Source organism: Anticarsia gemmatalis, chromosome Z, assembly GCF_050436995.1.
Source record: "Anticarsia gemmatalis isolate Benzon Research Colony breed Stoneville strain chromosome Z, ilAntGemm2 primary, whole genome shotgun sequence".
Lineage (NCBI taxonomy): Eukaryota > Metazoa > Arthropoda > Insecta > Lepidoptera > Erebidae > Anticarsia > Anticarsia gemmatalis.
The window spans coordinates 11,084,221-11,110,972 of NC_134776.1; the positions used below are offsets into that span (position 1 = coordinate 11,084,221).

The window sequence follows — 26,752 nt, forward strand, 5'->3', positions numbered from 1 at the left end:
GAAAAGTATGCTGAGATTCTAGGAAACTGCATTCATCATCATCGTAAACTAAAACAAGCCCTGGGTTGTACTGACTGCTGACTTCAAATACCCTAACAATTGCCCTGTGCAATTAGTCTGTTCTTCTTAGTGAAACCCTAACACCCTCTTTCACACTTGGACTCAGTCCGTAAAAGCTATCATCCTTTTGGAAATCAAAAGCTTAAATCTTGAAATCCTAGATTAAAGAAGAGAACCTGTTGTAGGAAAAATATTTAAAAAAGCAATGTAATTGTGATGGGGAAATGTACAAATTATATTTTAAATCTTTCAATGTTTTACGTACCCTAGTGCTATGTTTGGAGCGCACGGAGCCCGCAGATCGCCTGGTGTCTATCTCGACGAGTTTGTCGTCGGTCATGAGCTCGGTGGCGCGCTCCGACAGCGAGTCCAGGCGGCGCTTCGTCAGCAACGGCGCTGAACTCAGCTCCGGCACCGCGTAGTCGTAGTTCGAACTGTCTGCTCAAAACAACATGTGTATACAATTATAATGATCTTAACATTGTAATATTATTCAGAAATTATATTTATAGATGTTCCCAATTATCCTCCTTCCGAAAATAGGCTAATTACAAGATAGTTAAGTGTGCTCAACCTAAGACGATTATGATCATTTAATTTTCAAGGAGGCCCTCAAGTAAAATTAACAGGTATTAAATAATAGAATTTTCGGTACTAACCTGATAGCGCAGTGTTTGAATCCTTAACGAAGTCTTTCATCTCGAGCAATACAGTACTATAACTAAAATAGGGCGCGCACTTGAGAGCCTGGTACGGCTCCTGGTACTCGTCCGACTTAACATCTAAACCGCAGTCTATTATCATCTTGTTTTCTGGAAGCATCGATGTTCCACAGCCACTGTAGTTGTCTATCGTTCTCTTCTGAGACACGGTGGACTTCGCTAACGGTGAAGCGAAACATTTTCTATGCCTATGTCTATGTACTATGAGGAAGATCGCGACGGCCAGTAGTATAACGAGAGCTGTGAGTACCCCCACGACTATTGCTACGTATAACGGGTCTTCTTGGTGCGCCGTTGATATCGGAACTTCTTTGCTAAGTGGTGTCAGCTTTTTATCTTTCCCGGCAGCTGGTTTCAGACTTTCTGGTGTATAGTTTCCTTGTGCAACGTCTGTAATAGATATTCAATTGTTATTAAACACCACGATATACAACAACATAGTAACTCAACTATCATGGCGTGAGGAAGACAATACTTTTGTAAAGGTACCGCGTGTACTGTGTTTAAACTTGAAATAAGGAATGAATGCTAGAGAAATTTTCATTGCCAAATAGCCAGTGTGCTATGTCCCGACGTCTGAAGCGCAATTGTAAATAGTCAAGCAGAGTTCACATTAAACACTAACCAGAGTCAAAGACGATTTCACTGATAAGTATCCATCGCGCAGAGAAGCGTAGTTCGATGCGCACCCACTTGCCGATGCGGTGGTGCAGTTTGATGCTCACGTTGCGCGACGACTCGAAGATATTGTCCTCTACGTACGTGTAACGAATGGGCTCGTCTTGGAAGTGACGCCCGCCGATCGAGAACGATATTATTGCTTCCGAGAACACCTGGCAAACACATTTAGTTACACATGTCTTGCTAAATAATTATTATTCATTCATTATAATTAATGTTTCTATTGTTACTCTCAGTCAGAAGTCTGTTTTGCTATCAAAAAATGTTATTTGTTTTAGGTAACATCAATTACGCACGATACTCATTCCTTTCTGCATAATAATGAAACAGAAATTGCATACACAAACGATCAGGAAACATCTCTACGTTTGAACTCAAAGTCGAGTGGTGCGGGAGGTCACTTGATGAGAGACAAATAACCCTTAATTACTTTGTTGTTTCGTACTTATCTGCTGTCCATGTGACACTCATTACATATTCTCATTATCTCAAACAATTATTTGTGTTATATTGTGAACATTATTCACATTAACTGTACTGCAGTATCGGTGTTATTTAAATGGACGAACAATGATATTCAGTCTAGACGTGTAAAATATTCAAGATTAAAATAGAAAAACTATTTGGTACCTGGACATCCCGCATGAATTTATTATTGCAATATAGATGGACTGCGCTGAATTCTCGCACTTTGTCGAACTCGAACGTGATGACTGGCGGGTTAGGTCTCGAGTCGTTCCTCCAGCCGACCCACGCCGAGTTCTTGGCAGCTTCACGTATCTCATCACCGCCGAACCTTCCGTCCACAAGCTGGCCGAGTCCACCTCGCAACTCGTCGCTCCATTGTCCGTCGTAGATCATATCCGTTAGCTCTACACCGTTGCTCCGTTTATCGCCTTTGGGCATTGAGTATGATACGATGCCGACTGTAATTAAATGGAACTTTATCAAGAAGATTCTATATCTCCACGTAACTACCTAGCGACCCTAAAACTACACTTTAATGGACTCAGCAACACCGAGTACGTATTACCGAGAACACATTTCCCATTTGCACAGAATTTACCACACTCAATAAACACAGGGTCCAAATATAATATACATATTATGCATAATATACATGTACGTATATTTTAAAGCCGTATTATGTCAGTGACGAATTGTTTTACGAGGTGCACAGAGAACAAGTCTCCGTGGTTTACTAGCGAGTCGGTTGTGAATACCGGAACTTATCCGGGCGACAATTTCACGTCGCGCTCCAAAGGAATGCTTACGATAACAACACTTTTGTCTAGTTAAATATAGCAAGAGCTTGCTTCTATTTCTGCATTTTGGTATTTTATGTAAAAAGAGAATTAAACCCATTAGCAGTCTGATTACAAGTTGACGTGATGCAGGCTACACTTAAATTAAGTTATTTTTTACAAAATTTTCGCTAGATGGCTTTTCTACTCGAAATAAGAAGCTTATTAAATGTAACGACAAGGAATGATGTAATATTACAAACGTTTAAGTGATTTTAAAACGCTATATAAAAAGCGGCTACAGAGTCTCGCTGCATAAACTACGTGATTGTGAATGACCAAAGTTGTCAAAGTTCTTAGATTGTCATGAATTTTGTCACCTTTAAAACAGTCATATAATATTATAATAACAATCGCGTGTTCCACGACGTCATTTTTTTAGCGAAGGAAGGTAGAATCCGGCGCCGAATCTCTTGTGTGACAGAACCGGAACATTCACTTGACTCATACGCTGTGCGAGGAATACTTAATAAGCAATGGTTTAGGTACTTGATAGCTCATCATGACACATGAAGCAATGTATTCTCTTTTACCTTGTGTATCGAACACTGCCCAGAATTCCACGTTAGTATATCAATTATCAGACCTTGTTTTAGATTCGTATAGATAATTACTACACATTGCGTGGACGTCAATTTCAAATAGAAGCCACAATATTGTAATTACCTGTCGAATTATGGAAAAGCCATTATCAGCACATAAACATGGACATCATTCAAACCAACTAGACCAGAATAAAAGATTAATAGTCAAATACGTGGCTCGTTCACTGTGAGTATTTGTAATATTGGAAATAAAGCACAGGTTTGGCTATTTCACAATGGAATGGTTTGCCGTATAAAGTTGAATCAACGTTGAAAATTGTTCGAATGTCGCACCCTCGCACCGGACGAGATGAATGTGGCGGTGGACACTCGATTGCCATATTTGGGATTAGAAATCAATTCAATGGCATGCACGGACGCTGAAAACACGGAAATGTACGCGTTTCAACTACTCACGCTGACTCATGACACAATGCTTTAAACCCGGCTAGGTTGTTCCCGGTTAGCCTAGTAATGACAACAATGACAATAAAACGCAGTTTATTTGATTGTCGACGGAATAAGCAGCGTACATATTGTAGTTGTCCACTTCACGCAAGCCTCGATCAATAAACTTAAATGACAAATATTTGAAAACATCTCATTGATACAGTGCTGCGTTGGCTGAGCATGTCGCCAGGCTCAACCATTTAATGTGCCGCTTGTAAACGATATGCTAACAACCCTTTATTAATGTGCACATGTGATAAGCTATAAAACCATCGTTTCATGCCAAAGTACCAGCCAGTCACAAGCAATCCAAAGTAAGTCGGTGAACGTATGGAAAAGAGAACTTTTTAAATCACGATCTAAATAAGTCGTTTCCCAAGAACAAGGTGTGTAAATCAGCGCAGCGACGGAAAACGTATGTGACGAGGCTTCTAATGCGATACCTTAACGTATCACTGATTTATTTGTCGGCGAATTTCACAAAAACATCCACTCACTTGAAAATGCAGTGTTCGTGCCCCGTCGCGACAAAAATACCGGCCAGGGAACAACGACTGCATTTATTTATATTATATAATGTATGAATCAAATGGTGTTTTATTTATAGTTCGCACGCATTAATGGTCACCGACACCTGGCTGCAGTTCTAGCACAAAGGGCACAATGTTTTGATTAATAATCACCGTTTATGTAACCTTGACAGAGACCGAGCTGTTGCAAATTTTCTTTGTTAGAGAAAATTGCGTAACAAATGTTGTGACACGTCATCGATGTAAATGAAAGGCTTTACAAAGCTCTGTGGTCATGTATGATTGAAGGCACGCGCCGAGCTGTGTCCTGTGTGTACGCTAATAACTTCCTTTCCATGCGATCGTTTCTGATAAATATGCAACTTTGTACGTTTATGTTAAACTACATTCATTGAAGTTGATTCTACGTTTGATAGAAGTTACACAACTCAGCGCCGGGGTAACTACGCCAAACGTCAAATACTTGCCGAATAAGTTGCATCCTATCTCAAAGTTCGCGATACTTCAACTTATATTAGGCAAATATATTTAAGTTTGCGTACAGAGTACAGACTCTAAAAGCGAGTCAAAGACGAAAATTCATGGTATTTAAAAGCAAACTGCACTATCAAATTAATTAATTTAACCGTGGCCCGGTACGTATACATTCCAGTATTTCCGTTTAATTTAAATTAAGCAACAGTCAGGTTAAAGAGAAACTCGTCGGTAAACGCAACACGGAGGGGTATTATAAAATTGAGCCTGTAAATACAATCAATAATGTACAGCAGTTTGGTAACGACAGAGGCAGCTTATATCGGAGTCGTGTAAACAAACATTCATTAGAGGGGAATGTGTGCATAACACAGTGGCAAGTAATGATAGCGACGTATCAGTGGCGTGCGGCTGCCGGCGAAACGGCAAACGAAAGCACTTTAAAAATGCAGACGTATGATTAACCCTAGTAATTTGCCACTTTTTACTTAATGACGCTTTGCATGCCGTCACCGCTGGCCGGCGCTTGTTCGATAACAAAATTCCTTGAATTCGCTATTAGGTTAGTGCCTCCGACTACAAACATGTAGGACCAAGTATAACCCAACCATGAATGCCGTGAACACAACGCATTACAATTTCTATGATACGACCCATAATTAAAGTAATTTTAATGAAGTTCGTACACGGTCCACACATTATTCTGATTATTTTATGACCTATGGGAATGTAATGTGTGTAATTACTTTTAGAAACCCTTTAAATATAAATGTGAACAGTGTATGTGACAAGATGATTACGAGGCGGTCTTTACAGTAACAATTATTAAAATCGCTTACATTTGTTAGAGGATAAACGTGTTTTTTAGCCGAAGTACTGCTGTAAAATTGGGTTTAATTAACTGTTATGAGAAAATTGTATGGTAGTATCATCTAATTGGTAACATGTATCTAGGGGGTAGCCCCGCCGTTAAGAAGTACCTATGTGTTTGAGAGTATCAAACAGAAACTCAATTATCGCTAATTTGTTTTCACAGAGGTGTCTTTTAATCGTTATTAATGGCGAAGGTGTAACAAACAATATGGGGGCGCAGATGCAAGAGACAATATCAATTTTACAAAACTACGTACCAGCACCGGTAATAGAATCGAACGGGGGATATGTATTACCGGCGCAATATGCACCGGAGTGGCATACCTTCCCCAGAATGACTGACATTCGATTAAGCGTATAGCTTATCTCATAGGGGGACGCTTTTAAGCGGCGAAATGACAACAAATGGGTTCTCATGTGTGGCAAAATATGTGTATGCCATCAAAAACATTCTGTAAAAACCTCAAGTCTCGCCGTAAAAAGTTGTGAGATCTATATAATACCAAGTCGATTAATCTATTTAGTCTCTACTTAAAGGACCTTCTGTCTTAAGTTATTACGTATGTTATTATCATGCCAATTTAAAAAAAATACCTCTAAAAGAAATAGACCGACCTGGCCATCGCATGATTTGATTATTAGTATGTATCACACTACACAGCACGACGAGAAGTTAATGCTCCTGAAATGTTAATGGCGAATTTATGTTTTCTTGCGATGACCAAGTCGATCTATTTGTTTTAAAGGTATTTTTTTTTAAATTGGCATGATAATAACATACGTAATAACTTAAGACAGAAGGTCCTTTAAGTAGAGACTAAATAGATTAATCGACTTGGTATTATATAGATCTCACAACTTTTTACGGCGAGACTTGAGGTTTTTACAGAATGTTTTTGATGGCATCTCACTTCTTTTTGTAGAGCGAATTGAGCAAACATAAGTCCAATTTGTATGGAAAGCCGTATTTTTTTCTAGATCTCACAACTTTTTACGGCGAGACTTGAGGTTTTTACAGAATGTTTTTGATGGCATCTCACTTCTTTTTGTAGAGCGAATTGAGCAAACATAAGTCCAATTTGTATGGAAAGCCGTATTTTTTTCATAATTCAACATATTTTCCTATGGGAATGTCGTTCAGTTTCATGGGCTAAACACCCTTACCCACCCTATACCCCCTCCCGTTATATCTCATATAGTAGATACATATTTACACCTATTTATTTTATTTTCTACAGAAATAATAATTTAATTCATTAACTGCAAATGTAACCTTGTAATCTTATACATTTATATGGGATTACAAAGTTATTGTTGCAGTTAGTGTATTTAGAAAACTTGACCGAAATTAGAAAATATTGATTTTTTCCCATGATTAAGACACTAAACCCTATTTGTATTCTAAATTTTAAGCTTCTAAGTCTGCTAGAAGTACCTTAGACTTTTGATGATCGGTGAGTCAGTGAGTCAGTGAATCAGTGAGTGACAAAATTCAAAATTTTAACTAGTTGTCATTCTTAAACTACTGGTTCAAATTAACTGAAATTTTAAATATACCGTGTTTATACAATGACTGATTAGTTGCTGAAAATCCAGGCTTCTTGTTTTATCCACTACGAAATTATAGGGTGTCAAAAATAGCCCGAATTGCTTCGAGAAAAGGATGTTACGGCCGTGCCGCTTTTTTTTTGCTCGACTTGCGGGGGCACTTCCGTGCCCCCAGATTAATGAGCTTAGTTACTGGTAATAAGGTTTAGATTTCACAATAACGAGGCAGTACCCTATATTTCTATACAGCGAAACTTCTCGAAAAGCGACACTACGCGATCAAGTTAAGGTTCATTTTGGTGTAAACGAGAGGCTTATTAAGTGCATCAGGTACTTAAGTGGACCGGCTGACGTTACATTAGAGACGAGGAAGTAGTCCCGAGACTCAGTATGAGATGTATTTGTAAGCTTCAAAACAATTTATTTGAAATGGGAATTGAATTTTCGATGCTTGCGAGGAACACAGAATACCGATAATAATATATTATTATGATTGCTGTGTAAAATATGGATAAATGAAAAATAAGTTATCATTGCATCTTTATTAGACGAATAAAAATAACTTTTTGTAACAGCCTCCCAGCAGTTTTTAATAGGTGGTGAATCGATAAGACTTTTGATTTGAGTAAATGGAACGCGTGTTTGTTTAATTGCGTTTAATCCGCCTCATACATCATGGCCCTACTAAAATAATGAACACACGGGGTTACACGTATAATATAAAATTCTTTAGTATTTTTTTGTACTCACCACTCCAATAGCAGCCATAAAGTTCGACTCTCATGCACACAGTGCGGCGGTGGGAGCTGTACGGTATAAAGCGGACTTTGGACGCCCAAATCGGAGGCTCCAGGTGGTTTTTCTTCTCTAAATACGTGTTGGTATTTCCTTGAAGAATCTGTAAACAAAGGGTCATGGTTAGAATAATCACAATCATAACTGTACACGAGTAGAACTGATGATAAAATTATACGAAAGACTGTAACATAACAAACACATAACGCTAATGGCTTCTTAAAAAACTGTCGGTCGCTTCAGCAATGTCAATTTATAGAAAGCGCGGCCGTGCTCTCTGCCCGCTCGCATTTAGTGGTCCAGGAAAGGCAGACGTAACAGTCAGCCTGATATTGCAGTGGCTGGAACGAACAAAATTGACAAACCAATATTGAGTTAAGGAGCTCAGCTTTTCAACCATTTTTGCTATTCTCACTCTAATACACGTACAAGATCGTATAGAGCAACGTTATAAAAAGAAAAAAGCTTGTACTCTATCACTGCTCTATGTAGGATCTAAAGGGCTAATTTGCATTCGTCTGTGGTATACAGGCGAGATTTGCATACTCATGCAATGGTTTATTGGTGTTCAGGAATGGTCTATAAAATGTTTTACCAATGCTTACATTCGTGGATGTTGTACAATTATACAAACAGAAGCAGAAAACTGTACCCTGTATATAAAGTTATATTCAGATATATTCAAAGTTAAGAGATGTTCACCGTGTTAACACGCCGCTTTCATCCACAATTAACACGAATCCGTATTTCTCAATTGCTGTGAACAATATCTGAGGTAGCTTTGACTTTCTTAATTAAAAATCATAGCCTTTGTAATATCGGAAACAAACACTGCGTCTGATAGCTAACGCTTCTAAAGTTTTTGTTTTTCCCTAGTTTCTTGTCTGTTGGTAAAGTGGAGTGTTCAACTATTTAATTAATAAACTACCCGCTGCTAATGAAACGCTTCCTGCTAACAAATGCATTCAAAGGTGTGTTTTTAATTTAAACTGAATAGAAGTACTATTATAACGCCCTAGTCATTCCATTGATAAACGCTTTGTTCTTACTTTATTGCTTTGTACTTTTTTATTTATTTTGCACTAAGACGGATCGAGTCACAACAGTTCGATTCGTATTATGTATACATTTATTCAGGTTCAGGTTAAAAGACAATTCGTTTGTACACTTAATGAACGTTTTAATGACTTTTTAAGTGCAATTCAAATGATCTCGGTATCGAATGGGCAAATCAAGGTGCAAGCTAATATCGTTGAATGCTTTGTGCTGCACAAACAAAGAACGCTAGTAGAAATCGTTGGGAAATCTGTCCTGGTTCCTCTTACAAAGGGGTTGTTGAACAAAGAATCAACATTATTTTAAGGCTAAGGAAATTTGAAGACATGAATGCGCCAGGGTTTTACGCAGACTAGCTTGTTACCCTTTGCCGTGATTGTAGACATTTACGTGGGTAAACGAGATATTAGATAAAACTCCGTGATGTAGTCTTTTCTTCAAGATTTTTAAATCTTCCATTCCACTTTATAGAAACTTTACACGTTTTCAGCGAATTTAAAAATAGGGTCCCGAGAACGTTTGAGTTATTTTTAAAGATGAATACAATTTTTTATACATTTTTTAAACGTTATGAGTATATTCTTTGAATTCTGCAATATAGTAAACAACAAGCCTCTTCTTCATAAAATGGTTAACAAAATGCTTCGTGAGAAACTGAATTGTACTTAGCGGAATTCGTAGTTAAAGGTTAATTTTATAGCCGGTATTTGCATCAAATGTTTAAAGCGAATATCGAGTAATGCAAATAAGTAGGATATTTAGATACAAGAAGGTTTAGCACGAATCAATAAACAGTTTAGTCAAGTACTGCTCAAAGCTAAGTGGGTAGATGCTTGTATCTTTCGAGACTGATTTAATTAGTCGAGTTTCACATTCAGAGTTACTATCAACTGTTAACGCTCCGGTATTGTGAATTCAAGAACTAGAAATAAACGCTTTATGAACAAAGCCGTGCTTATATAAAGGAAGTGCCTTTTAAAGGCTTTATTTTGTAAAAAGAATTGACAGACATAAGCCTTTTGTGTGGCTTGATAGTGAAGTATTCAATGGAGGCATCATGTTGCTGCATAATACCACATTGTAGAACCATCTTCAGGTAGACGTGACGTGCGCCAGTGCAGCGCCTGTACGTAGAATACGTGCACTGTGCGGCTAATTATAATACACGTCAAAGCGTGCTAAAAAGGCTTTGTAGTCAGGAATATGAACTCCTGATATCTACTTTAAATGTAATAATGTTATACGGTTATACTCTGAAATGACAGGGTTTGTAAGTAAATTTTGTTCGATCGGTTATATGTTAATACTCAAGCTCTAATGTGGCACGGTAGCTGCCTCGATCAATCACTCAGTTCTAGATAACATTATTGATTGATCCCTCAAACATAAGTGAAACCATTCAATGCTAATGCGTCTGCTACGGTTGCCAACAACTGAATTTACTGTCATGTCTTTAAAACGGTTAGTCAAAGATGAATCTCTAACATATTAGCTTAATTTCGGGATATTTACATGTGAAAAATAATAATAAAATATGAATTATAATTTTTTTTTAATATATTAATTTACTTATTCAAATGTCCATTTGGAAGTCCATAAATAAACTAGTTAGAGAATAATTATTGTTCACTCACTTTAACGTGAAGTCCGTGCGAAAAGTTAGGACGGTTCTATTTTTACTCGACAAATAGACGTCACTGCCGGAAGGCATACAGTACAATTGCATTCATGCCATTTAAAGTAAAAGGACAACAGTGACAGGTGACCAAAGCGTATGCTACTTTACTGAGCCTTTCCCTTATTTGACTTTCAAGACTCGCATGCAAATAGAGACGTTAATACCCTTGTTCCGCTTCATGGAAAATGCTTTTATGAAATACAAAAGCTTTCTCGTAAAAAATTGTAAACACGAACGAATGCCGTAATTAATATGCAGAAATATTTTATTCTTCTATTTTCTGATAGTTGCAACCCGTTAAAGATAAAATGAATTTTAATATTGAAAGCAGCGCTTCAGGTTATTTGAAAACACTCTGTTATAGTATTTACATTGCGCAGAGTATGCCGGTTATGTCGATTATGCAGACAGGCCGGTTCTTCGTATCACAGCGAACGATCACAAGTGTTATTTAATGCAATAACCATAAAGAAAATTTTATATGGAATTATAGAACAATCAGTAGGTAAATTCAATGTAATTTGCATCGTCCCACTTTTATGATATTGGTTTTCTATTATATATATAATTATTGTAATATGAATGTATCACGCTTTTGGTTTACCCCTTTTAAAACTGGTTAAGAAACACAATGTTCCCTTGCTGAACAGAGTTTCATCATAAATTATGAATTAGTTGCCTAGTAATTGTTTCATCAAGGTGCAAAAATAATTTAAAAAAATACGCAACTAATCCGTCTCGTGTAGCTAATGATGCATCCTTCGTAAACAAATAATACAGAGAGAGTGAACCCTAATGACTATTCTAAATAACTCGTATAAATTAAATGTGAATATTGTGTAAAATAATTAAAATATTAATGTGGTTTTCATGTTTGCTTTCATTCGTACAAGCTGGTGTTGCGGCAGCTCGTTTGTCAGCTAAATTTCAATTAAGCTGTCAGTGACAATGAATGTAAGTGGCGGAGAAGATCTGCGCACGGAACGTTTAGCACTCCTTTATGGTTTTCGATAACACTGCACTTTTATTAGTGATGCGCGACTGGAAAGTTATGGAACTACTCATGATATATTTACGTTTGTGGAATTAAACTTTTGTCGCCTGCATTCAATATTGTTTGTATTGTAATTTTTTTATTCACTTTGCGTAAAAGAAAGTACAGAAAAATAATCATGAAATTGTATTACCTACGTTTATGTCCTAGAGAAATTGGGACGCAAGACTATGAAGCAAGTAGGTACCCTTAAGTCATTTTCTTAATGTAATAATGTCAGCCTGTTGCACAGAACCCGCATGTTCCCGCCTTCACCGTCAAACCTGTTTAAGTGATAGAGTAATTGAGTTATAAGGATACATTTCCACTCACCTCTTGGCCGTCCACAGTTCTATACCGCACCCACTTGCCGAGCTTGGGTCGCCAGTACTCCAGTACATACGCCTCGGCGTACTCCTGGCCCTGGCCGTTACCAAACCGGCCCTGGGTGCCCGCCCCGGTGATCACATGCACAGAATGCAAGTCAATCTCCAACCATTCCGTTGATTCCGTCGTTATTTGCGACCTGGGACACCACGCACCGCCCTTTATGTCTTGATTTAACCTGCCAAAATATTGATTTTTACTATAAACTGTACACCAAATATAAGTGAGACACGTACGCACCATATTTAACTTATTCTCCACTCAGCAAATAATGAAGGCAAGAACTCTGCCTGAAGACTGAACGAACAACGAGCGACGCTAAGTAAAGGACTAATAATTAATATTTTTAAAGAGTTCTTCATTATGGAAATGTATCGATGAAGCATACTTAAGCAACGACGTTCTCCATCAACGACTACGTTCAAGGATATGATTCTAATTAAAATTGAATTATGCTCTATGTTCAATTATATATTTCCAATACACTTTCGGACGTGTAACTACACATTTTTTTATTCGTACTACTATGGTAATATTAATGTAAATACATTTCACAGAATATATTTATGGAAAATTGTGGCGGACTCAAAACAATTATATTTTGGTATTCAATTAATAGGCCTATCAGTTCCATGTTCAAGTGGTTTGGGGACTATTTTAATTATTGTGTAAAATATATTTATTATTGAACCATCGGTTGGAAGTTAAAAGCTTGTGGTCGCATATTCATGAACACGACCAAGCGGCCTCTCTGTGGCTTGTCATTATGAACGTCAAACGAAATTCACAAGCTCGTTTCGGAGCTACGTATTTCTCGACAGATACACCTATAAGTATGTACGTTTGAAACATCGAGTGTCGATCGATTTCACTAATATACTTTGAAATTGGATTTTTCCGTAAGTTCTCCTTTGACATAATTGGCTCAGAAGTAAAGCTAAAAATAAACCAACACAGATTTTATTCAAAGGAAAAATTCGGTGTTATAACACGAAATGAATTACCGCAGTTGTTAAAATATTTATCTTATGTGCACTTAACAAAGGTTTCGAAACTTTTGCTAGGAAATCACTCTTTGACGGTTTTTACAACTAAGTCGAAGTTGAATTCAAGTGCTTTATGGCTTAAAGTCGTTAATTCTTCGTAAAGTGCAATATGTTGCTGCACACAATGTTAAATTAAGAAATGTACTAACGTGTAGCCCGGCACGTCTAGCTAATAAAATATCAAGATGTAAGAGGCAACTATTAAAACGTTTCAGCCGCATCTTTACTCGGCTTGATTTTGTGCGTCTAGGCTTCGTGAAAATCTGCAACGACGAAATTGAATTTCTGATTTAATCTACCACACGTCTACTTAAGCATACGATACATGCTTTCATAATGCACAAAGCTGTTTAAATCCACGGCTTTTAAAATTTACGTTGCGCGATTCATACATGAGGTGTACAAGGGATTTACGCTTGACTATTACAGATAGCATATTGGTAAGTACATAAGAAAAATGATTTTGATACAGAATCTTTGCGGTATTAACATTATTCTCCTCGTTAACGAAGTTGGTGCCTTAAAACGAAACATCCATTGTGATTTCACAACGCTTAACGATTCCTCCTATATCAATCAAAGTTAATAATAGCGCTGTTGTTATTAGCGCATTCACTTATCATGTGTCATGCGGACTCATGCGGCAATGTAATCGTTCGCACCAATCAAACACTGAGATGGCCAGTCGTTAAGCTCATTGACGCGCCACCGGCCTCTCTTCAGATATGAATGAGGCGTGAACAAACTTTCATAATTTATCACTTAGCATATGCACCGACTAATAAGTTTTGATACTATTTCAACGCTTAAACATTGTTTTATTTCCTTTTGTCTAGTCTCAGTGCGAACTAACAAATAGTAAGGTAATAAATCTTGCATGTTGTAACAAACATTACGCACTGGGTGTTCAAGTGTTCGATAATAGAAAAAACAAAGGCGACGCGTATGAACTTTCATAATTAATGATTTATAAACAGACAATAGCTGTTCGTTCACGACCGCATAATAATATATCGTATCGTAAACACGTGAACGTCTCTATCTTGCTCCCTCACGACTTAAGATTGGTCACTATAAAAGTTGAAAATACTCCGAGGCCGTAAAAAACAACTTGACCGTAAGAGTCAGGAATAACTCTAGTATTAGGAATTCAAACATCGCTTAGTCAACAGTATAAAAATGCTTGATTTGTTTGAACAGAAATATTTTTTGAATGCCTTCGTTTAAACGAAAATTAGTCTTTGTAGCAGATCATTAAATAATAATAAGTTCCGCCCTTATGTGAGATATTTTTTTGGAAATGTAAAAAAAACGTGTGTACAAACCTTCCATTTTGCGGTGCCACATTGCCGTCGTTGTAACAGGAGCTAGCGCTGATATCCTTGTCGGGAATCAAACCGCTCTCCATGCCGAGTGGCGCGATGCATTGAGCTGCAAACATTCATACGTATAGGTATATGTGGGTATAAGTGGTGTATCAATATGTCAACACGGTGCCGATGCAGTGCATGCACCGACTCTCCAACTACGAACAACTTAGATGACATTTAGATGCTTGTCTTGCCGCTAGTCAAGTCAAGATGCGCGTAAATCATTCAGGGCTAGTTGATAGTTGACGTAAGATATTTTACGACATATGTAGTTCTATGTATTTATAATCTTTCGTTTCGCTGAGCCAATATAAAGAGAATTACTATGTTAAAAAAGCAACAGGTATGCAACCCAAAAAAGCAAATAAAAATGCATCACTAAGCAACAAATTAAATGTTGTAATTTGTGGTAATAATGACCAGTCAGTCAGCTGTCAACTAATATTTATTCAGGAGTGTGTGTTTGGATAAAGTAAAATCGACGACGTCTGAACAACAGGGTTATATAAAAAGTATTTTTTTCTACATTGCGTGTGAACAATTTAATAAAAATATTGTGAGACCTTCAGCCTGCCACCATCCTTAAACAGGTAACGGGTAAATTAATTATTTTCGAAACATCCGCACAGCATGTTTCCACTTAACATTAGCAAGCTTAAGTAGACAGTGGTATTAATTAATAAAATGTAAAAGAGTAGTAATTTATAGTAACTGTGAGACTAGTCAGGCAAATTTCTCATTGGAATTGTACAACATAATTCTTAATGGGGTCGCTTATTAGTCAAATCTATCACGGGGTTCTCGCGTGCGGTAGGTATTACAGACAACAGACAAACTGACATATATTGCGTATGTGATATATGTGATATATGTTGAATCATTTAATTAGCTGCCAACGACTGATAACTTGCGTCGCATGTGGAGGCTACGCTTCACTGACAAGCGGGCGCGGGCAGTCTATTGTAATGTCCAAATTATCTTTATTTTCATTGTTCAGTTTCTTAACGACTTATAAATGATTTATTGTGAAACACACGTCATGCCAATGTAGGAGGATTCAAAACATGTAATGAAACAAATATTGAAACTATTTTGATGACACGCTGTCACCTCTGGCCTAATTTACCCTGCAATCAAATACCGATCGTAGATAGAATCTATCGATATATTTGTTGTCTCTAGGCTGGAACATTATGCTACAAATAAAATGACACGACATCGAGGATATTATAATAATTATTTTGGCTTAATGCCGAACAGTGAATGAACTACGGCTATTTAATAGCCGTGCACTTATGTCGACCCCTTCTGGATTAAAGGCGTGGCGGTTATTTGATTAGTGGGATTTGTGGTAAACGAAATCGCTAACGCTCGTCGTTTCCGTCGCCCTTTATTGTACAATGGCCATCAATCATTTCATTCAAGTACTACTCAGTGCGTGACTCTTATTAGACGAAATTTTAATTTTTAACAGTTTCACAATCACACTTTTTGTGTACAAAGTAAGAACACACTGTGTGATAATGTGTGGCGATGAACGGCTATCGCTAGGTAAACATTTGTACTAGATCGGGCCACACGCGCGCAAGCCCACGACAATGTTAACACAAATGTGAGATCGTTTGGGAATAAAGTACTTACATTTTGATAATGTTGATCATTAACCTAAATATAAAATAACCTTTAAATTGAAATCCGTTAGCAATAAGGAGGGTCGCATCTCTGTCGTAGTTGCGTCCCGCTCTCGGAACGGAACAGGAATGGATTTAAACAGTCATACTGTAGGTTCTTGACGTCTACTCAATAGCCTTAATTTATATTCACACAGCAACAGCGCTTACAAACATATGGAGTCGAACATAGATTTATATCAATGACAAGTCGCAGAGCCAATGAACGTTGTGTAATCTGGTGTCGGTCTAGCTAGGGCTACACGTGCTTCTCATGTGTATAGCTTCATAACCTAACGTATTATTTAATTGACAAAAATTTATTCATCCGTAATTTAGAAGCCATTGTACGGCGACGCTAAGTTTTCCCCTCCATCGAACAAAAGACAAGCGCTTATAGGTCAAATGCAAATAGAATTCGCTTGTTGCGTGTCTCGTTATTTAAGCAGGCCTCTTGTTGCTCAGCGCTTGAGAACAAATTGCAAACGTCATAAAGCCAGTTTTGAATATTAATAAACACGAATAAATGATCTCGGTTTAAGCAAAAGCATTTACTTGGACCAGCGGTTCGCAAAGTGCGCGTGCTTCTGACGTCCGGCAAATTGGATATACTTTTTTCACATTGGCCAGTTTAGCGGCTCCTTCACAAAAATGCTGAACGTAGATTTTAATGTAACTAAACACTTTCAGTGGACGCTTGAGTGAAAGGCGAATAATAAAAAGTAGAGTGGGGAAAGTTTCAGAAGCACTGAGCTTGTGCGTGCTTATGCTATTGCGTGACATGTAGTCGTCTAATGAATAATAAACAGCGCAGTGGCGACTCGCTACTCATTCATATCCATCCACGAAAGGCAATATTCTTTTTACATAAAACGATCGAATGTCAGCTAAAACCGCTTACAATATTGGCTTTGGCTCGTATAAATTTGTATTTGCAGCGGCTACTTGACGATACCTGTGTGTTACCTAGATACGAGTGCGTCCCCAGTTATTTAACCTACACGCCAACTTACAGTAACTTGGTGTCGCCACGTTTTTCTTTTACAGCTAAAACCACTTCGCGTGATATCGTTGACTATTATTTTAATTACTTTCATTGTATGAGGGGGTCGTTAGCATTTGTTTTCTTTTTTCATGTTCAGTAGCTTTCATGATGAATGTGTGCGGTACGTATAGCTGACAACGATAACGGTCCGGTAAGTTAATGACTTTTCGAACTATTCAGCGCGCGGTACGTATAAATGTACAGTAAGTAATAATTACACGACCATTGATGGCAGATCGATAGAAGCGAGCTCATTAAATAATAAAATACGCCTTTAAAATGAGCTCCGGGCAATTTCGACCAGGACCATTTTAAAGGGCGCCCGTTGCTTTTCTTGTAATCGATACCAGACGAATAATTAAACAAAACAACGAAATATACGAAGTGTGGGTAATGCATGTTTAAGTCAAGGGTTACGTGGATATAGGGGGCCCCAGGGTGAATGCGAGCCGGTGTGAAACGAGTAAAAGCTAAAGAGCTTTTTAAACCGCTCGTATAAGGATTATCTACAACGTGTATCAAATATTTATGTGCCACTCGTTCTGGCCGTAAGATAAGCTTTTGACAAATTAAATTCTACTAGCTATTAGCAAACTCGAGAAGAACCTAATAAATTTGAATAAAATTTCAGCCTGGGGTTCAATAGACTTATTTATACAGACTACAAAAAATACACTTAATTTTGAGCTTGTAATGTGTAAAATAAACCGACACGGCGGCGATGACTATCAGCGCGTAATCGGATACACTTATAGCTTGTTTATTACAAGTAACTAATAATTCTGTAAGCTTAAGCTTTACACAACAGAAATAAATGTTACTTTCACGAACGCCTTCAAATAAACTTTCCTATAACGTGTGCTCCTAATTTTATATTCAAGGGTAATGGAAGTAAAGTCTTTTATAAGCGACTTAAAATATTTAAGTAATCTCACTTTCACACGGGTGCGTATTATTAGTTTGTTCGAGTCAAGCTCCGAACAGTGAGGGGAGTGTAACGAATTCTAAAATATTGTTTATTTTATATTATACATAGTCTATACGGTAGGACGAGAGGCGTCGTTGAGTCGGAGCATGTCTACGTCTAAGATGCATTCGCGGTTTCCGTTTTAATTCTTCAAAAGCAAAAGCATGACGTTATTTGCCATTGTCGCAGACACCGGTGGTATCTACGTGAACTGATTATGAACGCGTCAATGCGAACCGTAAGCGACTCGTCGCAAATAGCTAATGTAGCCTTAGCAACAAGCTGTTTATAGCCCCTAGATAAAGTTTAACAACTTGTACACACACACAGATTTTAAAATACTGATTTTTTTCTTTAGATAAGAGAAAAAACTATAAATTAAGCTTTTGCATGCCATAAACATAGACTTACTTAAAATGTTAGTTACTAGTACGTTATAATAAACTGCTATTAGACTAGTAATCAGTCGATGTAGGAGTTTCTGTAAATGTGTCCGATCGATGTAGTTTAGTAATTACGCCGAACAATTTACGCTAAACACACTGACCATATGTAAGTGCAGGAGATAAATTATTAAAATCCAATGGCGTATAATTGCGCTAATAATATAATTGATCCATTTAGTTGAACGAAGGAGGTTTCAGTTGAAATGTATCGATGTCCTGCATGAATAAAAGTATACTAATAGTTTATGGCGTACCATGTAGGTGTAATTGAACAAATGTATTTTTTATTGTTAGTGTACGGCAAGGCTAGCGATTAAATACGCAAACGACACTTAATATTGGAGACTGTGAAAAGCGTTTAAGCAAGATGAGAGCAGTAGTGCCCTCGATGCTAATATAATATGTCTACTCTATATCGATATTCGATGCGTTGTACAGTTTAGTAAAGAAGTTGTAGTCACCGTACATGTACAGTACGTTTCAAAGCTATTCTAAGATAGATCATGTTCTGAGTAGGTATGTTGTAGACGTCGCAGTTAGTGAACATTTCTTTTTTATGCTAGACTTGATCGAGTGCGTGTAATGAATTAAGTCGTTAATATAATTAGTGCTTTCATTAACGTTCACAGATAAAAGTTTTAGTTCAATTGAAATTTTGAAATATAACAACGCTAAAAGCGACTGGTGGAATTTATAATTCTTCGTGCAAGTTCAGCGAGGCACGGCGTCCCCGTTGCTCTGGGAGCAACGAGAACTTTCTAATTAAATATTAAGGCGGTCCATGCACAGACATCGACGGGGGACTTACCACTATAACTTTTTATAGTAGTGCGATACGGTAATGTTTGTTGTGTGTCACATTGTCACGCCTGTGACGTCCATGTCGTCCATCTCGCTTACTTTATAAACTATTTCATGCTATGCTACTGACAAAATATAACCATAATGATTGTACAAGGCGAAGGCATACATACAAAACGACAGTATAATTACAGCCGAAGCATTAGTCACAATGTCAATTTGTATACTTATGGGTGAAAAGTTGACAAAGTTGCTTCGTGTAATAATAGGTTGTCAACCCATAGACTGTCTATTAATTGCCACGTCTACTGAAGTTTGTAACACTACTGATACACCCATTTCAAAAGTTAACTTTAACAACTTGTGAAGCTTGTAGGCACCTTGTTTTTTGGAACTTGACGAGTTCATTGAAAGGGTATCAAACATTTAACTCCTTAGTAAATATAAACCTAACGTAGACGTCTCCTAGATTTAACAAAGCAGCATATTGATACGTCTGAATGGAACCTGTCAGTTGCCCAGACGAATGAACAGACAACCCTTTTACCATTCAATTAGCATTCAATCAATGACGACGTTGCTGCCTATTCATGTTAAGTATTTAAAAAACGCGATGCAGACTTTCAAAGTACAGCGCAATCGCTAAAACATTTTCTTTGACCTTCAAACTTTTATTTCATGACGTTAATAGAGTAAATGTGACTACAAGGAACATTATAAAGCAGCTACCTAAAATTTCCCGTTGGTTAGTGACTAAGTGAAAACTTTTGTTAGTACTCGCCCCGACAATTTGCTACTATATCTATGTTAATGTTATTTAAATGATCATTACTTTGAAAAACTATGCTTAATAATGCTTATTAACGAGCACAATTCTAGATTTTATTCAGTTCGTTAAAATTGTCGTCAAAAACTTCGTCAGATATTGGTCTAGTATCTATTTATTTTTAAATACGCCGAATAAGCCTTGATATCCTACCTTGATATCTACCCGATGAATTAATTTAACAATATCTGCATAACGTTATCCATATACTTGCAGCTGTATTAAATCCATCTGGAAGACAAGGCGGAGAGGCAACCCGGCGGTGACAGATAGATGGACAGGCGGTTGGACAACTAAGCGAGAGCAATAGGGTTCGGACCCTTTGTTTACGGGATAGCAAACCTTAATTACACAGGTGGACGCCATCGTTCATCTGTGTAAGTGCCGGGACTATTAAAAAACTTAGTTATATGTAATCTGGGTCACACATGACTTGATCTTACACACGCATTAAATACATAGGTGTAAAAGCACTACGACCCATAATGTGGTAAACTTTATTATATGTGCACTTAGCTACTTCCGTGCGTAAACTAATAATATGTTGCATGCGGAGGCTCTATTACATAAAGTCGCTGCTTTATTTCTTAGTTCTCTACCTCAGGTTTAATTGTAAACTAATATAAGTTTCCTTTATCTCCCACCTAGCCTCGGCAATTACATTAGGCTTAATTGGTTACTAGTGGCTTTAAACGAAGTGATCTGTGTAGCCATGTGCGAGACACAATTCTTGTACCTGGACATTAGACAGGTCAAGTGAATCTGACACTTGCGAATGTAAGTTTACAAACAATTAGCTTGTAAAAAAATAATACAAGTGGAGTATCTAATTTATTATCTTACTGTAAATGAACTGTAAGTTTAAAGAACACGAAAGACAGTTGACCATCTTGCGACCAGTCGCGTACCGTTCTCCCTAAACAATGTGGAGAAGATCGATAAGCGTCGTACCAAAATAAATCTGAACCACTTATTCGTAGTACCGTTATTTTCTTGTTTACAATATTTTAAACTAAATATTGACAAAGGCCAGCTTATTCTGTGATAAAACTTCCACAACAGAACATCTGGTACTCCCTGATAGTTTATAGGAGATTAAGGGTATTTAATAAACGAGAAGATCCCGAGGGAATCTTAGTTTAAATTATACAAAGACTAGCAGAGCCGAGACAATCTGAACACTACGGTATCTAATACAAGGGTTTCAAATCATTGGACACTCTCTCCCCCGTGTCGGGTGCATTATAGAATATTATACAATTTTGAATGAGAAAAATATAATATGAAACCCTCTTTTAATGTTACTTGCGAAAAATATGAGTAATAATTATTTGCTGGTTTAAGTTTGTTCCCTCTGTATACTTTAGCCCATTATAAAGTGTTATGTTATTGTAATTCCTCTGTTCTTTAATGTGGGTGGAGCAGCTGAACAGGCACAAGCGAACATTGATGTTCAATAAATACTAAATGTACTGAGTCAAGCCAAACACACGGTAATATTTATTATTACAAAACAATCAGCTCACTTCATTTCTACTTTAAACAAGATCCAATATTGTTCTCTACTTGAGCGAAATTACTTCAGTTCCATTGATGAACGTCGTTCAGTGTCTCTTGAGGACACCACGTTCAAAACATATTTACTGTTCAGTGCTTAGTAAACATACCTACAAATGTATATTTACAACTATGTTTGATTGAACATTGAATTTTGTTTAGTTTTCAATATTATTCTTTCTAAAATTACTTTAGTTATAATTTTAAATTGTCTTGATTTCGATATAAAAGCATACTTCTATTGTATGAGATTAAAGGGGGACACAGAGAACACACGCAAAAATAGCATATCTAATCTGACAGCTTAATGTCCACATTTCATATTCACGCGAATCCTAGAGGATTACTCGAGCAATATTAAATTGAATTTGTTTTCCCTGATGTGTCACCGATGTACAAATACAAAGTATTATATAAGGGTTCATTCGTTAATTTGTAGCACTTCATGTTGCTCGAAGTTGGCCTCGGCTTCCTTGTATTTCGGAACGTAAGAACTTTGTCGTTCGTAACAATTTTCCTCCCATCAAACTTTTATTTTGAAATCTCGGACTTATTTGAATTATATTTGGATGTGAATGATATTTTTTTTGTATCGTTTATTATGGAACATTCTATTCGTCCTCTGCTGACGTAATTTAATCATGGATGGTAATCGCAAATATACCTAAATTATTCATTACTTTTTCCTAATATAATATCAGCCTGAGGTCATTTGGATTCTTAGCAAACTTAGTTGTCAATATATGAAATGTTGATCTACGTACTTCAGTTTAAAAGTATTTGGAGACAACGTCGCGAAATATCCAGTCAAAGTCTAGCTACGAGTGGTAAATCCCGGCAGCGACCCACATAGTTCGCTACTGTTCGCTACTAAACACCACCGTCCGAAGAACACTACGTAAGGTGCATTTTCGAGAATTTCTGTCCCCCTGGATTGTAATATGCGCCTCACTCAGAAGCTACATATTTTCAAAGCACCCAACCTGCTATGATACCTATTTATTGGAAGCTTAAGATTGTTAGGAAGCAGCACAAAATACTTCAGTTGCAACTTGCATGCACCTTAGAATACCGATAAATTCTTAACATAGCTTTGACATACATAGGGGTGTTGACGCGTCCCACATACGTATTCTGCACGTCAGTCATCCATTTTTTGTGTACGATTATGATACATGCTGTGGTAGAATGCCGTTTGTATAATTACTACATAGCGAGGTCTCGACACGAATTGTTTTTGTCTAACCCCGTACGTCATTTTCGGTCAAGGCAAGTGAAAAGGTCGACTTCACCCTTTAATAGAGTAGAATAACGTTACATGAAATGTGTGTCCAAAAAGTTGGTCTAATTAAGTAACAACTCAGACAGATTTTTATGGAATGCATATTGCTATTTGCTATTGAGCGAAATGTCGATTAATCACCCATACTGACTTTACAACGTTAACAAATAAGGATCGCAAAATAATATGAAGCAAATAAAACATCGCAAAGCTAAGGAAACCTACAACGACAGCACTACCCTGCTGACTATAAATATCCAATGTCATCTCAGGTCATATATTTAAATGACATGTCAACGATAAGAAGATCTTATCGTTGATAGCAGATTAGAACATCAATGCAATAGGTATTTTTAACGAAAGGATAGTTATAGTTTTGAGGGTAGAAAAGTATATCAATACTTACATATGTCGAGAGCGTGCAGAGGTGAGACCCCGACGATGAGTAGCAGAGCTACCACACACAGCACCATCGCGACTCACTCACTTCACCATTCTACCGACACCTCGAGTCTGCAACAACATACACAAATATACATCCACTGCACATCAAATACTAGTAGTATGTGTGTACTTTATACATACTAACATATAAATTCAGTGTATAGCGACAGTATAAAAATCGACGGAAACACATAAAACGCGACCGCGAGCACTCCTTCGAAGATAGTAGTCGTAAAATGCAAATAAGAGCAGATCATGAGATACTACGGTACTCAATTAAAATAAAAATGTTCTCATTTGGGCACCCAAATGATAAGATTGATTAAATAATGTTACCAACGCGATAATAGAACTATCCAAAGTGAAAACTAAGTTGAACAACTTGGTTCTTAAAACTTAAAGTATTACGGGCTTTTGGAGGCGGTGAGATTCAATTTAAAATCGAAGATAACGAGGAAATAGCCGGGGGCTTTCTGACTTTGTTATACGTAGTTTCACTTTCAGACAAAAGCTTCAATTCGTACACGTTAGACACTCGTCTGTCTGTGTAGGCCCTTCAGCTGTGAAACAAAAGAATGTCTGCCGGCGGACAACAATAGCTTGAATGTCATTTAGACGTAGCCTCGTGTCAAGGTCTATTGTAGCATTGCTGTGGGCAATGCACATTTTGAAGTAGCCATCCAAGTATGATAGTCGCAAATGCATGCATAAAATATGTCGATGCATAATAATAAATATTGATAAATACTTAAGGTCGAGTAGCTATGAAGCGCACCCACCAAGTATGGGTTCGGGAGAGCTCACCGGACGTGGCGCGCGGCGGTGGCTGCGACGAAGGAAATGATTCCAAAATGTGAGGAGATAAACGTCGGAGTAGTGCTTACCTCATACTTGCCTACGATCTTAACTACGTCACAGTTTTCAGAAATCGTTTGAAATCATAACGACCTTATTTCTTCTCTATTTCCTATTACAATGTCTGTGGAAGTTGAAACAATGATTGCTCCTCCACGTCGCCCGTCGCGAGGATGTCATTATAAACGCTAGGATGTTACTCTATAATGTTGGCAGAATTTTATAAGTACAGAAATCTAAGATTACATAATTATCATAAAATTACTAATGTGGGCCTTAAGACACGCACAATTTAATAGGCGAAAGCACGTATCAAGGAAACATAAAAGTATAAATAAAGTATTAAGAAGGTTACCGCTTAGTTGTTATTACATGCAAAGAATGAAATAAAAAGCAATAAGATTTATTAGAACTTTCAGACCTTATGTAAATTCAGAGTTTATTGTCGGCCCCGGAGTAAACACGCAGCCTTTAACTGGTTAATGTTTGCATAAATAATAATACTAGTATTGTTAGAAGGATTAGTACCAGAACGATCATCTTACTTATAAGTTAATAAATTCAATACTTATACCGTAGCAATTTGCTTAACCAAAAGTTAAATAAATATTGTATCATATTTTCGTATAACATAAGAGTCGTAAATATATAAGCTAGTTAGAGCCTAACTCGATTTAACAATTAGAGACGTGATGTGAACTATCTGCAAAGACATAAGTTCGCTTTTAAATCATACTACTCGAAGAGACACGTGTTTCAAAGAATTATTTAAAAAGACTAGAGAGTCAAATATTTCTCAAATAAGTATACAAATAACGTTTCGCCATTTTGGCAACAGATGTAGTATTCTATAACGAATACCCTTCGCGAAACCGTTCAATGAACGCTGTTAAAATTAATGGCACAATAAATTATTGATGACAAATTAGACACCCACGATGCCCGCCCCGATGTTTATGCTGTGACAATCTGTACTAGGAGAATTCTCACTGGCAATAAATGGCTCGGCAGGAATTCAAACCCTTTATACGCCGATTTATTATTTATTTCCGAACACTGCTATGTAACTTTACAAATAGATAACGTCAACCAATTTCAATATTCCAAACTGTTCGTGAAGTCATAAGTAATTAGAAGCTTTGTTTTCAGCTCAATCAGACGGATGTATTCAGTAAGAACCTATTGTATAATAGATTTGCCCATACTAGATGGGCAGACGACGTCAAAGAGCGGCCTGCCGTTTGATGCGAGCTCTACACCTACAGAACAATAACTATATATCTGTAGAAGACGCCTGCCTGTGTTTGGCAATTGAGCGCTTGGATAATTATTAATTGTTTTATACATAATATCTACCCATATAATAGGATATACTAAAAAGGTCTTACTAATCAGCCTTATATCAATTATCCTGTTCAACGACGAGCCTATCACTTTGGGTGATATTGTATCTAATGTAACAGCGTCAAATTATGATGCCAAAAGCGTTAATAGCGAACAAGCAAGTGTAAAACGCCTAAAAGCCGAAAAATCTCTTCCACTAAACATCATCCGAAGAGGAAAATATAAAAACGACGATTAAAAGCGACAGGAAAAAACAAACATGGTGTAGAGTCGCGTCATACTCTTTATAAAAGCACAACAACGGACCGAGCGCAAGTCACGAGTGCTCTTCACTTCCGAGCTTACACGAGTGATGAACGTACAATACTTTCATACTTTCATCACTACTATGCATAACCGGAAAATTTATGCTTTTCATACACTTATTTTGTTGCAATAGATTTAGCAGACTACGTACGTATTTTATTTATATGAGATGCTTTAATTAAATTAGGTATAGTGGGCAGCAGAGTGTAGGTTCAAAGGAGATGACTGAAGCCAATACTAAATCAATTTGTGAAAACTTTCCACAGAAAATTGGAAATATCATATCAAAAATGATTCCGACATCAAAACAAAATTAATCTGCTACCTACAGTATACGCCTCATCATAAGTACAAACGCTTCAATAACTATAGAAAATAATTATATGATTCTTTTCCAAATAATAATTAATTAAATAAAACCATAGAGTTGTGTGACGCCTACTACGTCCGACAGGATGTCTCGTCTCGTTATTAATCTAAATATTATTTTCCCATTAAAAAGAACTCATAAGTGCAAAAGCTTTCCGTTGAAACTGAAGGCTATATGTAGGTATCGTTTATTTTAATAATGCACCGTGCTACGGCAACGTTGACGTGCGGAATTCCTGCGCCATGCAC

At 37.1% G+C, this 26,752-nt stretch overlaps 1 protein-coding gene across 2 annotated transcripts in view; it reads right to left on the minus strand.

Annotated features, from left to right (window-relative positions):
* Positions 1–26,752, minus strand: part of LOC142986233 (discoidin domain-containing receptor 2-like) — a 46,618-nt gene that overhangs the window by 6,113 nt on the left and 13,753 nt on the right. For both annotated transcript variants that reach the window (XM_076134597.1, XM_076134596.1), the window contains exons 2-9: positions 23,592–23,698; positions 14,547–14,652; positions 12,122–12,353; positions 7,977–8,124; positions 2,094–2,389; positions 1,408–1,615; positions 720–1,172; positions 326–498 (exon numbers count right to left, since the gene is read on the minus strand). In XM_076134597.1, coding sequence (XP_075990712.1) covers positions 326–498; positions 720–1,172; positions 1,408–1,615; positions 2,094–2,389; positions 7,977–8,124; positions 12,122–12,353; positions 14,547–14,652; positions 23,592–23,658 — 1,683 coding nt within the window. In that variant the 5' untranslated portion in view covers positions 23,659–23,698. The remainder of the gene's footprint in view (positions 1–325; positions 499–719; positions 1,173–1,407; positions 1,616–2,093; positions 2,390–7,976; positions 8,125–12,121; positions 12,354–14,546; positions 14,653–23,591; positions 23,699–26,752) is intronic.